The 14,361-nt window shown below is 49.8% G+C and overlaps 1 protein-coding gene across 10 annotated transcripts in view; it reads right to left on the reverse strand.

Annotated features, from left to right (window-relative positions):
- LOC106583764 (arf-GAP with coiled-coil, ANK repeat and PH domain-containing protein 3) overlaps positions 1–14,361 on the reverse strand; it is a 213,771-nt gene that overhangs the window by 21,614 nt on the left and 177,796 nt on the right. For 6 of the 10 annotated variants that reach the window (XR_006761277.1, XR_006761276.1, XM_045705086.1 and 3 more), the window contains exons 13-21: positions 13,262–13,362; positions 12,835–12,946; positions 7,893–8,119; positions 6,977–7,046; positions 6,712–6,806; positions 6,394–6,611; positions 5,904–5,993; positions 3,926–4,027; positions 880–1,106 (exon numbers count right to left, since the gene is read on the reverse strand). Coding sequence is in view for 8 of the 10 variants with exons in the window: in XM_045705086.1 (XP_045561042.1) it covers positions 880–1,106; positions 3,926–4,027; positions 5,904–5,993; positions 6,394–6,611; positions 6,712–6,806; positions 6,977–7,046; positions 7,893–8,119; positions 12,835–12,946; positions 13,262–13,362 (1,242 nt within the window). In the remaining 2 variants the exon portion in view is untranslated. The remainder of the gene's footprint in view (positions 1–879; positions 1,107–3,925; positions 4,028–5,903; positions 5,994–6,393; positions 6,612–6,711; positions 6,807–6,976; positions 7,047–7,892; positions 8,120–12,834; positions 12,947–13,261; positions 13,363–14,361) is intronic. The other 4 variants (XM_045705083.1, XM_045705088.1, XM_045705084.1 and 1 more) reach the window with 3 other exon arrangements.

Here is a 14,361-nt window from a genome sequence, read left to right on the forward strand (position 1 = left end):
ATCTGCATAGTGTAGTATCTTCATAGTGTAGTATCTGCCTAGTGTAGTATCTGCATAGTGTAGTATCTGCATAGTGTAGTATCTTCATAGTGTAGTATCTGCCTAGTGTAGTATCTGCCTAGTGTAGTATCTGCCTAGTGTAGTATCTGCATAGTGTAGTATCTGCCTAGTGTAGTATCTTCATAGTGTAGTATATTTAAAGTGTAGTATCTGCATAGTGTAGTATATTTAAAGTGTAGTATCTGCATAGTGTAGTATATTTAAAGTGTAGTATCTTCATAGTGTAGTATATTTAAAGTGTAGTATCTGCATAGTGTAGTATATTTATAGTGTAGTATCTGCGTAGTGTAGTATATTTAAAGTGTAGTATCTGCATAGTGTAGTATATTTAAAGTGTAGTATCTGCATAGTGTAGTATATTTAAAGTGTAGTATCTGCAAAGTGTAGTATATTTAAAGTGTAGTATCTTCATAGTGTAGTATATTTATAGTGTAGTATCTGCATAGTGTAGTATATTTATAGTGTAGTATCTGCGTAGTGTAGTATATTTAAAGTGTAGTATCTGCATAGTGTAGTATATTTATAGTGTAGTATCTGCGTAGTGTAGTATCTGCATAGTGTTGTATCAGAACACAGGGTTGTATGTATCAGAGCAGGCTGCTGAGGCGAGAACGCCTCATAATAACGTCTGAAATAAAACCATGGAAATCATGCATTTGATACCATTCCATTTATTCTGTTCCAGCAAATTACTATGAACCCGTCCTCCCGAAATAAGGTGCCACCAGCCGCCTGTGGTATGTACAGTGTGTGTCTGCACTCTGCCCAACCCTGGTCACGGCCTGTATAGTGTGTGTGTATCTCTAGCATTTCTCTTACCCCTGTCACGGCCTGTATGAGCGGGGTCTTCCCCTCCTCATCGCTGGCAGAGTGGACGTCTGCCCCGTGTGCCAGCGCCTCGGCCATGAGTGGCAGGTTGTGTAGCCGTGACGACCGGTAGAGCAACGCCCCCGGGGGGAGGGGCTCCTCAGGGTCTGATCCCGCCTCCTGCTCTATCTCCACCTCCCCACTAGACTCCTCCTCTTCTGACTCACCCTCACACTCTACTGGGGCGAGGGGGAGGGAGGGAGAAGGAGAGAGTGTGGGGGGGGGTGGAGAATGAGTGTGTGGGGGGAGGTGGAGAATGAGTGTGTGGGGGAGAATGAGTGTGTGGGGGAGAATGAGTGTGTGGGGGGAGGAGAATGAGTGTGTGGGGGAGGAGAATGAGAGTGTGGGGTGGGGGGAGAATGAGAGTGTGGGGGGGAGGAGAATGAGTGTGTGGGGGGGAGGAGAATGAGTGTGTGGGGGAGAATGAGTGTGTGGGGGAGAATGAGTGTGTGGAGGAGAATGAGTGTGGGGGGAGGAGAATGAGTGTGTGGGGGAGGAGAATGAGTGTGTGGGGGAGGAGAATGAGTGTGTGGGGGAGGAGAATGAGTGTGTGGGGGGAGGAGAATGAGTGTGTGGGGGGGAGAATGAGTGTGTGGGGGGGAGAATGAGTGTGTGGGGGGGAGGAGAAAGAGTGTGTGGGGGGGAGGAGAATGAGTGTGTGGGAGGAGAAAGAGTGTGTGGGGGGGAGGAGAATGAGTGTGGGGGGGAGAATGAGTGTGTGGGGGAGAATGAGTGTGTGGGGGAGAATGAGTGTGTGGGGGAGGAGAATGAGTGTGGGGGGGGAGGAGAATGAGTGTGTGGGGGAGAATGAGTGTGTGGGGGAGGAGAATGAGTGTGTGGGGGGAGGAGAATGAGTGTGTGGGGGGAGGAGAATGAGTGTGTGGGGGGAGAATGAGTGTGTGGGGGGGAGGAGAATGAGTGTGTGGGGGGGGAGGAGAATGAGTGTGTGGGGGAGGAGAATGAGTGTGTGGGGGGTGGAGAATGAGTGTGTGGGGGGAGAATGAGTGTGGGGGAGAATGAGTGTGTGGGGGGGAGGAGAATGAGTGTGTGGGGGGGGAGTAGAATAAGTGTGTGGGGGAGGAGAATGAGTGTGTGGGGGAGGAGAATGAGTGTGTGGGGGGAGGAGAATGAGTGTGTGGGGGGGAGAATGAGTGTGTGGGGGGAGGAGAATGAGTGTGTGGGGGGGAGGAGAATGAGTGTGTGGGGGGGTGGAGAATGAGTGTGTGGGGGAGAATGAGTGTGTGGGGGGGAGGAGAATGAGTGTGTGGGGGGGAGAATGAGTGTGTGGGGGGAGGAGAATGAGTGTGTGGGGGGTGGAGAATGAGTGTGTGGGGGGAGAATGAGTGTGTGGGGGGGAGGAGAATGAGTGTGTGGGGGGGAGTAGAATGAGTGTGTGGGGGGGAGTAGAATGAGTGTGTGGGGGAGAATGAGTGTGTGGGGGGGAGGAGAATGAGTGTGTGGGGGGGAGGAGAATGAGTGTGTGGGGGAGAATGAGTGTGTGGGGGAGAATGAGTGTGTGGGGGAGAATGAGTGTGTGGGGGAGAATGAGTGTGGGGGGAGGAGAATGAGTGTGGGGGGAGGAGAATGAGTGTGGGGGGAAGGAGAATGAGTGTGGGGGGGAGGAGAATGAGTGTGGGGGGGGGAGAATGAGTGTGGGGGGGAGGAGAATGAGTGTGGGGGGGAGAATGAGTGTGTGGGGGGGAGGAGAATGAGTGTGTGGGGGGGAGGAGAATGAGTGTGGGGGGGAGGAGAATGAGTGTGGGGGGGAGGAGAATGAGTGTGGGGGGGAGAAGAATGAGTGTGTGGGGGGAGGAGAATGAGTGTGTGGGGGGGAGGAGAATGAGTGTGGGGGGGAGGAGAATGAGTGTGGGGGGGAGGAAAATGAGTGTGTGGGGGGGAGGAAAATGAGTGTGTGGGGGGGAGGAGAATGAGTGTGGGGGGGAGGAGAATGAGTGTGTGGGGGAGGAGAATGAGTGTGGGGGGGAGGAGAATGAGTGTGGGGGGGAGGAGAATGAGTGTGGGGGGAGGAAAATGAGTGTGGGGGGGAGGAGAATGAGTGTGGGGGGGAGGAGAATGAGTGTGGGGGGGAGGAGAATGAGTGTGGGGGGGAGGAGAATGAGTGTGGGGGGGAGGAGAATGAGTGTGGGGGGTGGAGAATGAGTGTGGGGGGGAGGAGAATGAGTGTAGGGGGGAGGAGAATGAGTGTGGGGGGGAGGAGAATGAGTGTGGGGGGGAGGAGAATGAGTGTGGGGGGGTGGAGAATGAGGGAGAGGCAGGTTAGTCTGGCTACGACAGTTTGACAAAGTCCTGAACTACGACTAGCGCTGAACCTTTGAAAGTACACAGTCTGTCAATTCTGACGTGCACACACACAATTTTACATGTTAGTAATTTAGCAGACGCTCTTGTCCAGAGCGACTTACAATTAGTGCATTCAAGATAGCTAGGTGGACCAGTCATAGTCAGTACATTCATCTCCAGATAGCTAGGTGGACCAGTCATAGTCAGTACATTCATCTCCAGATAGCTAGGTGGACCAGTCATAGTCAGTCCATTCATCTCCAGATAGCTAGGTGGACCAGTCATAGTCAGTACATTCATCTCCAGATAGCTAGGTGGACCAGTCATAGTCAGTACATTCATCTACAGATAGCTAGGTGGACCAGTCATAGTCAGTACATTCATCTACAGATAGCTAGGTGGACCAGTCATAGTCAGTACATTCATCTCCAGATAGCTAGGTGGACCAGTCATAGTCAGTACATTCATCTACAGATAACTAGGTGGGACAACCACATATCACAGTCATAGTAGGTACATTATTCCTCAAAGTATTTATCAGCAAAGTCAGCACTAGTAGGAAACACACACACACACACACACACACACACACACACACACACACACACACACACACACACACACACACACACACACACACACACACACACACACACACACACACACACACACACACACACACACACCTGTGACTTACCCTCCTCGGTGACACTGTCGACCACTGAGCCAAACACCAGGATATCTGTGCTCCCGTCTGTACTGCCTCCCAGCCCACTGTCGCTGCTCAGACCTGCAGGGCCAACCAGCGCCAAGCCACGGACACGTTAGTCATCACACCGCCTCCCCTGAAGCTCCGCAACAAGGCCTCCTTACAGCCCCAAAACCAGTCTCCTCACCAGCTAGGTACACCCCTCCTAACCCTAACCATCCTCTAGCAGCCTCTCAATCCCTAAAATATCCCCCTGTCAACCTACTGACCCCAATCTACCCTACTGACCCCAATCTACCTTACTGACCCCAATCTACTCTACTGACCCCAATCTACCCTACTGACCCCAATCTACTCTACTGACCACAATCTACCCTACTGACCCCAATCTACCCTACTGACCCCAATCTACTCTACTGACCCCAATCTACCCTACTGACCCCAATCTACCCTACTGACCCCAATCTACCTTACTGACCCCAATCTACCCTGCTGACCCCAAACTACCTTATTGACCCCAATCTACCTTATTGACCCCAATCTTCTACTGACCCCAATCTACCCTACTGACCCCAATCTACCCTGCTGACCCCAATCTACCCTACTGACCCCAATCTACCTTACTGACCCCAATCTACCCTACTGACCCCAATCTACCCTACTGAACCCAATCTACCCCGCTGACCCCAATCTACCCCGCTGACCCCAATCTACCCCACTGACCCCAATCTACCCTACTGACCCCAATCTACCCTACTGACCCCAATCTACCCTGCTGACCCCAATCTACCTTACTGACCCCAATCTACCCTACTGACCACAATCTACCCTACTGACCACAATCTACCCTACTGACCACAATCTACCCTACTGACCCCAATCAACCTTACTGACCCCAATCTACCCTACTGACCCCAATCAACTCTACTGACCCCAATCTACCTTACTGACCCCAATCTACCCTGCAGACCCCAATCTACCTTATTGACCCCAATCTACCTTATTGACCCCAATCTACCCTACTGACCCCAAAATACCCTACTGACCCCAATCTACCCTGCTGACCCCAATCTACCCTACTGACCCCAATCTACCTTATTGACCCCAATCTACCCTACTGACCCCAATCTACCCTACTGACCACAATCTACCCTACTGACCCCAATCTACCCTACTGACCCCAATCTACCCTACTGACCCCAATCTACCCTACTGACCCCAACCTACCTTATTGACCCCAATCTACCCTACTGACCCCAATCCCCCCATATAGCACCAAGCCTCATCTCCACCCAATAACAGTTCCTTCTAAAGCCTCATCTCCACCCAATAACAGTTCCTTCTAAAGCCTCATCTCCACCCAATAACAGTTCCTTCTAAAGCCTCATCTCCACCCAATAACAGTCCTTCTAAAGCCTCATCTCCACCCAATAACAGTCCTTCTAAAGCCTCATCTCCACCCAATAACAGTTCCTTGTAAAACCTCATCTCCACCCAATAACAGTTCCTTCTAAAGCCTCATCTCCACCCAATAACAGTTCCTTCTAAAGCCTCATCTCCACCCAATAACAGTTCCTTCTAAAGCCTCATCTCCACCCAATAACAGTTCCTTCTAAAGCCTCATCTCCACCCAATAACAGTTCCTTCTAAAGCCTCATCTCCAGCCAATAACAGTTCCTTCTAAAGCCTCATCTCCACCCAATAACAGTTCCTTCTAAAGCCTCATCTCCAGCCAATAACAGTTCCTTCTAAAACCTCATCTCCAGTCCCAAAACATCTATTATCACGTTTGTTCTCTCTGGTTGGCAGGTGAGTGTGTGTCAGATCAAAGCCACACATAGATAACTCTGAGTCAGACTTACTGCGGGAAACTCTGGGTCAGACTTACTGCGGGAAACTCTGGGTCAGACTTACTGCGGGAAACTCTGGGTCAGACTTACTGCGGGAAACTCTGGGTCAGACTTACTGCGGGTGCCGTTGCCGGTGTCGAAGTAGGAGAAGAGGTTGTCCATCTCATCGGGACAAAACAGAGAGTCACGACGGAGCTTCGCTGCAGCTGAGGACATACAGGACAGAGAGAGTCTCAATTCCACCTGTCCTCATATTACAAAAAGGTTTCCAGACAGGAACTCATTATTTATTTGACAAAAGTAAAAGTGATAAAGTACAAAGGGTTTGAAGATATGGAGAGACTGGTTTTAAATCCCCAGACTGTATGAAGTGTCAGAAATTGGGATTAGGTCTCGTGACGACGTCTGCAGTCTGCTGCCCGTCTGATGGAGTTGGACAGAGCAAACAGTTCAGCATCACATGCTTTCCTCAGGACTCTTCCACAACAGCTAAATGGATACTTCTCTAGTTGTATTGTCCTTCAAGACATATGCAGGACAGCTTTCCACGGCTTAAACATTCAGTCAACTGCAGAAGGAGAGGAGAGAGAGAGAGAGTTTAGTCACCTGCGGAGAGGTTTCCCGGTGAAATCAAAGCAGGGTCGTGTCGGTATTTCCGGCGGGTTTTGGGCGCTCCTCGCATTGAGCTGTTGTGGCGATGGCACTTCTTCACGCTCCAGGGGCGGGACTTCCTCTCCCCTTCAACCAATGAGCCACTGACGCTCATCTTCTTCAGGAAACGCCTCTCCACATATTTAGCCTTGATCCACGCCTCCTTCTCTTGTCTGAGGAGAGAGAGAGAGAGAGAGAGAGAAGAGGGAAGACCGTATATGTCATGTTTAGGAGTCTCCTAGCCTATAGGTAAACTTGCTAACCAGTGCTCACCTAGGACTGGAAGGTCCAGGTTTCTTCAATCCCAGTTCCTCACAGGCTCCCTCATAGATGTGGTTAATCACATTGTTACCCAGCTCACACATCAACTGGAGAGAGAGAAAGATAGCAGAGGAGAAAGGATTAGGTGAGGAATTTCATAACCCCGAAAAAAAAACGAAGAGAGATATTCCCAGAGTCCCAAGAAACTTCTTAGAAAGGAATACGTCATATCTTCAATCACGTAAAGGTGACGCTGAGCAGGAAGTGAGAAACACACCTTGAGTAGCTCTGGTTCCCAGGAGTCCAGTGTTAGTGAACGCACCTTGGAGCAGTGAACCCCCAGACTCCTTTAGAAGACAACACAACACACAGAGAGAGAGAGAGACAACAGGTCAGATACAGCAGCTTTTCACAAACTCTGAGTAGAGAATGTGTGTTGCGTAGCCTGTAATCTGTGAAGATATGGAAGGACTAGTTTTTAAACAGATTAAGTTGTAATCCCCAGACTGTTTGAAGTGACAGAAATTTGGGATTAGGTCTCGTGACAACGTCTGCAGTCTGCTTCCTGTCTGTCACTTTCACCTGTTCTACTTCCTGTCTCGCTGCTGTTTGGCTGTTCTTTCACTTGTTCTACTTCCTGTCTCTCGCTGCTGTTTGGCTGTTCTCTGTCAGGTGAGGGGGTCACAGGTGAGGACTGAACTGACGGAAGTGTGGTAAACACCTGTCAATCCGTTAAAAGTCGACGGCTGCCTGAAGTCAGAAAACAAGGTGCAGTCTTTGTAAATTGCTCACCCGTGATATAGGTTCTGCGGAGTCCTTAATGCAGAGAATTGTTTCCAGTGTTGTTTTTAAGTTTCCTACCTGTGGCATTGTGGGTAGTGTAGTTTACCTGCGTATGCCGGAGCACTTAATGCAAAGAAGTGTACTTAGGGTGTTGTAATTTAGTCTAGTTCACTGTAACATTGTAGTCTAGCACCCTCAAACTCAACTCTGGACCTCAAAGCCAGTTATAACTGCGTTTTTACATTGTTCCCCTCTAATCAGGGACTGATTTAGAGCTGGTACACCAGGTGGGTGCAATTAATTATCAGTTAAAACAGAGAATCAGCAGGCGACGGATCTCGTAGGGTAAGAGTTGAGTACCCCTGGTCTAGTAATTCCCTACCTGTAGCATTGTGGGTAGTGTAGTTTACCTGTGTATGCCAGAGCACTCGATGCAGAGCAGGACTCCCAGGTTGATGGAGGCCCAGCATGGTGCAGCCTGGGAGCAGTCACAACACAGCTCATTACCCGGTAGGGTCTGCACCCGGTGGAGGATGCTCTCCCCCCTGCCCTCACCCCCTCTCCCCCCTTTCTCCCCCCGGGGCTCGCTGGCTGAGTCTATACTGCTGGTAGAGGGGGAGGCTGTCCGATCCAGACGCTAGAGAGAGAGACAGAGAAGAGAGGGTGGTTATGGTTGGTTAGTTAGTTGGTTAGTTATACTGCTGGTAGAGGGGGAGGCTCTCCGGTCCAGACGCTAGAGAGAGAGACAGAGAAGAGAGGGTGGTTATGGTTGGTTAGTTAGTTGGTTAGTTATACTGCTGGTAGAGGGGGAGGCTCTCCGGTGCAGACGCGAGAGAGAGACAGAGAAGAGAGGGTGGTTATGGTTGGTTAGTTAGTTGGTTAGTTATACTGCTGGTAGAGGGGGAGGCTCTTCGGTCCAGACGCTAGAGAGAGAGACAGAGAAGAGAGGGTGGTTATGGTTAGTTAGTTAGTTGGTTAGTTATGGGAAGACAGACAGAAAGTAGGTTATGGTTGGTTCTAGTTCAGTGTTTACAAAACAGGAGGTCTAAACCCAACCAACTGACTTGGGTGGGTCCCAGCTAAAGGCTTTAGGCCAGCTAGTTATACAGGTGGTGGGTCCCAGCTAAAGGCTTTAGGCCAGCTAGTTATACAGCTGGTGGGTCACAGCTAAAGGCTTTAGGCCAGCTAGTTATACTGGTGGTGGATCCCAGCTAAAGGCTTTAGGCCAGCTAGTTATACAGCTGGTGAGTCCCAGCTAAAGGCTTTAGAACGGCTAGTTATACAGCTGGTGAGTCCCAGCTAAAGGCTTTAGGCCAGCTAGTTATACAGCTGGTGGGTGGATCCCAGCTAAAGGCTTTATGCCAGCTAGTTATACAGCTGGTGGGTCCCAGCTAAAGGCTTTAGGTCAGCTAGTTATACAGCTGGTGAGTCCCAGCTAAAGGCTTTAGACCGGCTAGTTATACTGCTGGTGAGTCCCAGCTAAAGGCTTTAGGCCAGCTAGTTATACAGCTGGTGGGTCCCAGCTAAAGGCTTTAGGCCAGCTAGTTATACTGGTGGTGGGTCACAGCTAAAGGCTTTAGGCCAGCTAGTTATACAGCTGGTGGGTCCCAGCTAAAGGCTTTAGGCCAGCTAGTTATACTGGTGGTGGGTCCCAGCTAAAGGCTTTAGGCCAGCTAGTTATACAGCTGGTGAGTCCCAGCTAAAGGCTTTAGAACGGCTAGTTATACAGCTGGTGGGTCCCAGCTAAAGGCTTTAGGCCAGCTAGTTATACAGCTGGTGGGTCCCAGCTAAAGGCTTTAGGCCAGCTAGTTATACTGGTGGTGGATCCCAGCTAAAGGCTTTAGGTCAGCTGGTTATACTGGTGGTGGGTCCCAGCTAAAGGCTTTAGGCCAGCTAGTTATACAGCTGGTGGGTTCCAGCTAAAGGCTTTAGGCCAGCTAGTTATACTGCTGGTGGATCCAAGCTAAAGGCTTTAGGCCAGCTAGTTATACAGCTGGTGGGTCCCAGCTAAAGGCTTTAGGCCAGCTAGTTATACAGCTGGTGAGTCCCAGCTAAAGGCTTTAGGCCGGCTAGTTATACAGCTGGTGGGTCCCAGCTAAAGGCTTTAGGCCAGCTAGTTATACAGCTGGTGGGTCCCAGCTAAAGGCTTTAGGCCAGCTTGTTATACAGCTGGTGGGTCCCAGCTAAAGGCTTTAGGCCAGCTAGTTATACTGCTGGTGGATCCCAGCTAAAGGCTTTAGGCCAGCTAGTTATACAGCTGGTGGGTCCCAGCTAAAGGCTTTAGGCCAGCTAGTTATACAGCTGGTGAGTCCCAGCTAAAGGCTTTAGGCCAGCTAGTTATACTGGTGGTGGGTCCCAGCTAAAGGCTTTAGGCCAGCTAGTTATACAGCTGGTGGGTCCCAGCTAAAGGCTTTAGGCCAGCTAGTTATACTGCTGGTGGGTCCCAGCTAAAGGCTTTAGGCCAGCTAGTTATACAGCAGGTGGGTCCCAGCTAAAGGCTTTAGGCCAGCTAGTTATACTGCTGGTGGATCCCAGCTAAAGGCTTTAGGCCAGCTAGTTATACAGCTGGTGGGTCCCAGCTAAAGGCTTTAGGCCAGCTAGTTATACAGCTGGTGAGTCCCAGCTAAAGGCTTTAGGCCAGCTAGTTGTACTGCTGGCGAGTCCCAGCTAAAGGCTTTAGGCCAGCTAGTTATACTGGTGGTGGGTGGATCCCAGCTAAAGGCTTTAGGCCAGCTAGTTATACAGCTGGTGGGTCCCAGCTAAAGGCTTTAGGCCAGCTAGTTATACAGCTGGTGGGTCCCAGCTAAAGGCTTTAGGCCAGCTAGTTATACAGCTGGTGGGTCCCAGCTAAAGGCTTTAGGCCAGCTAGTTATACTGCTGGCGAGTCCCAGCTAAAGGCTTTAGGCCAGCTAGTTATACAGCTGGTGGGTCCCAGCTAAAGGCTTTAGGCCAGCTAGTTATACTGCTGGTGAGTCCCAGCTAAAGGCTTTAGGCCAGCTAGTTATACTGCTGGTGAGTCCCAGCTAAAGGCTTTAGGCCAGCTAGTTATACAGCTGGTGGGTCCCAGCTAAAGGCTTTAGGCCAGCTAGTTATACAGCTGGTGGGTCCCAGCTAAAGGCTTTAGGCCAGCTTGTTATACAGCTGGTGAGTCCCAGCTAAAGGCTTTAGGCCAGCTAGTTATACTGCTGGTGGGTCCCAGCTAAAGGCTTTAGGCCAGCTAGTTATACTGCTGGTGGGTCACAGCTAAAGGCTTTAGGCCAGCTAGTTATACAGCTGGTGGGTCCCAGCTAAAGGCTTTAGGCCAGCTAGTTATACTGCTGGCGAGTCCCAGCTAAAGGCTTTTGGCCAGCTAGTTATACTGCTGGTGAGTCCCAGCTAAAGGCTTTAGGCCAGCTAGTTATACTGGTGGTTGGTGGATCCCAGCTAAAGGCTTTATGCCAGCTAGTTATACAGCTGGTGGGTCCCAGCTAAAGGCTTTAGGTCAGCTAGTTATACAGCTGGTGAGTCCCAGCTAAAGGCTTTAGGCCAGCTAGTTATACTACTGGTGAGTCCCAGCTAAAGGCTTTAGGCCAGCTAGTTATACAGCTGGTGGGTCACAGCTAAAGGCTTTAGGCCAGCTAGTTATACAGCTGGTGGGTCCCAGCTAAAGGCTTTAGGCCAGCTAGTTATACTGCTGGCGAGTCCCAGCTAAAGGCTTTTGGCCAGCTAGTTATACTGCTGGTGAGTCCCAGCTAAAGGCTTTAGGCCAGCTAGTTATACTTGGTTGGTGGATCCCAGCTAAAGGCTTTAGGCCAGCTAGTTATACAGCTGGTGGGTCCCAGCTAAAGGCTTTAGGCCAGCTAGTTATACAGCTGGCGAGTCCCAGCTAAAGGCTTTAGGCCAGCTAGTTATACTGCTGGTGAGTCCCAGCTAAAGGCTTTAGGCCAGCTAGTTATACAGCTGGTGGGTCCCAGTTAAAGGCTTTAGGCCAGCTAGTTATACTGCTGGTGGGTCCCAGCTAAAGGCTTTAGGCCAGCTAGTTATACAGCTGGTGAGTCCCAGCTAAAGGCTTTAGGCCAGCTAGTTATACAGCTGGTGGGTCCCAGCTAAAGGCTTTAGGCCAGCTAGTTATACAGCTGGTTGGTCCCAGTTAAAGGCTTTAGGCCAGCTAGTTATACTGCTGGTGGGTCACAGCTAAAGGCTTTAGGCCAGCTAGTTATACAGCTGGTGGGTCCCAGCTAAAGGCTTTAGGCCAGCTAGTTATACAGCTGGTGGGTCCCAGCTAAAGGCTTTAGGCCAGCTAGTTATACAGCTGGTGGGTCCCAGTTAAAGGCTTTAGGCCAGCTAGTTATACAGCTGGTGGGTCCCAGCTAAAGGCTTTAGGCCAGCTAGTTATACAGCTGGTGAGTCCCAGCTAAAGGCTTTAGGCCAGCTAGTTATACAGCTGGTGGGTCCCAGCTAAAGGCTTTAGGCCAGCTAGTTATACAGCTGGTGGGTCCCAGCTAAAGGCTTTAGGCCAGCTAGTTATACAGCTGGTGGGTCCCAGCTAAAGTCTTTAGGCCAGCTAGTTATACAGCTGGTTGGTCCCAGTTAAAGGCTTTAGGCCAGCTAGTTATACAGCTGGTTGGTCCCAGTTAAAGGCTTTAGGCCAGCTAGTTATACAGCTGGTTGGTCCCAGTTAAAGGCTGTCAGTAGGAACAATCAATGTTTTGGAATCACTGATGTTATTATTCCATGTAGTATTTTGGCGCATAGAGAGACTATGGAGAGTGCCTCTGTAGGGTTCAGGTTAGAGTTATACCTCAATGTAGTTCTCTCTGTAGGGTTCAGGTTAGAGTTATACCTCAATATAGTTCTCTCTGTAGGGTTCAGGTTAGAGTTATACCTCAATATAGTCCTCTCTGTAGGGTTAATTTTAGCATTAGAGTTGAGGTTAGAGTCAGGGTTAATGTTAGGGTTAGGATTAGAGTTGAGGTTAGGGTCAGGGTTAATGTTAGGATTAGGGTCAGGGTTAGAGTCAGGGTTAATGTTAGGATTAGGGTCAGGGTTAGAGTCAGGGTTAATGTTAGGATTAGAGTTGGGGTTAGGGTCAGGGTTAATGTTAGGATTAGGGTCAGGGTTAGAGTCAGGGTTAATGTTAGGATTAGGATTAGAGTTGAGGTTAGGGTCAGGGTTAATGTTAGGATTAGGATTAGAGTTGAGGGTTAGAGTCAGGGTTAATTTTAGGGTTAGGATTAGAGTTGAGGTTAGGGTCACGGTTAATGTTAGGATTAGGGTCAGGGTTAGAGTCAGGGTTAATTTTAGGGTTAGGGCCAGGGTTAATTATAGGGTTAGGGTTGAGGTCAGGGCCAGGGTTAAGCTTAGGGTCAGTACCTCGATGTAGTAGTTGTCTGATATCTCTCTGTATGCAGAGGCGATGGAGGCCTGTACAGCGTGGATCCAGGCCTGCCGTAACTTCTCTGACTCTGCCTGGAGCATACAGCTCCTAGTGGGAGAGAGGAGGGTGAGGAGAGGACATACACACACACACACACACCGATAGATTATATTCACATATACACACACACACACACACACACACACACACACACACACACACACACACACACACACACACACACACACACACACACCGATAGATTATATTACACATATACACACACACACACACACACACACACACACACACACACACACACACACACACACACACACACACACACACACACACACACACACACACACACACACACACACACACCGATAGATTATATTCACACATATACATACACATTCTTACTTAGTGGGGGACACCACCTCGAAGCAGAACCTCCTCTCTCCGTCCTCGCAAGGTTTGACTGAACACAGCCTCAGGTCCTCCACCACCACCGTCAGGGCATCCTATTGGCAGAGAGCAGTGTCAATCAAAACACAACATCCTTTCATTGGCTGAGTATTTTCAGCCCCTACTCTTGTAATTTAGTGAGGGGGCCACCACATATTGTCTTTGGGGCCACCCTGGATTTTGCCTCAAATCCAATATGGTGTCCAAAATCCAATATGGTTGGCATTATAACAGTAGTGGTTTGTAGTTCTGGGGCCTGACCAGGTTACACAGCTAACAGTAGTGGTTGTAGTTCTGGGGCCTGACCAGGTTACACAGCCAACAGTAGTGGTTGTAGTTCTGGGGCCTGACCAGGTTACACCAGCTAACAGTAGTGGTTGTAGTTCTGGGGCCTGACCAGGTTACACAGCTAACAGTAGTGGTTGTAGTTCTGGGGCCTGACCAGGTTACACAGCTAACAGTAGTGGTTGTAGTTCTGGGACCTGACCAGGTTACACCAGCTAACAGTAGTGGTTGTAGTTCTGGGACCTGACCAGGTTACACAGCTAACAGTAGTGGTTGTAGTTCTGGGGCCTGACCAGGTTACACAGCTAACAGTAGTGGTTGTAGTTCTGGGGTCTAGGTTACAAGGGCCTGACCAGGTTACACAGCTAACAGTAGTGGTTGTAGTTCTGGGGTCCTGACCAGGTTACACAGCTAACAGTAGTGGTTGTAGTTCTGGGACCTGACCAGGTTACACAGCTAACAGTAGTGGTTGTAGTTCTGGGACCTGACCAGGTTAAACAGATAACGATAGGCCCACTCCGCCATCAGTCCTCCTCTGACAGTTAATAAAGACAGAGACATCATGGAACTGGACTTCCACATGTCAGGAGACCATTCAACAGGAGGCCATCGGAAAGTGCTGGCGTGTATTGCCATCATATGTACCTATTCTGCTACCACCCATGGCTGGTAGTCCTCTTTATGCTAAGGGTAATAGACAGGCTTTAAGAGATGCATAACGTGAGATCAAAAGAAAGATACTGGTGGACAAGGAGGCTGTCACATCCTGA

This window comes from Salmo salar, chromosome ssa22 (assembly GCF_905237065.1).
Source record: "Salmo salar chromosome ssa22, Ssal_v3.1, whole genome shotgun sequence".
In the NCBI taxonomy this organism is placed as follows: Eukaryota; Metazoa; Chordata; class Actinopteri; order Salmoniformes; family Salmonidae; genus Salmo; species Salmo salar.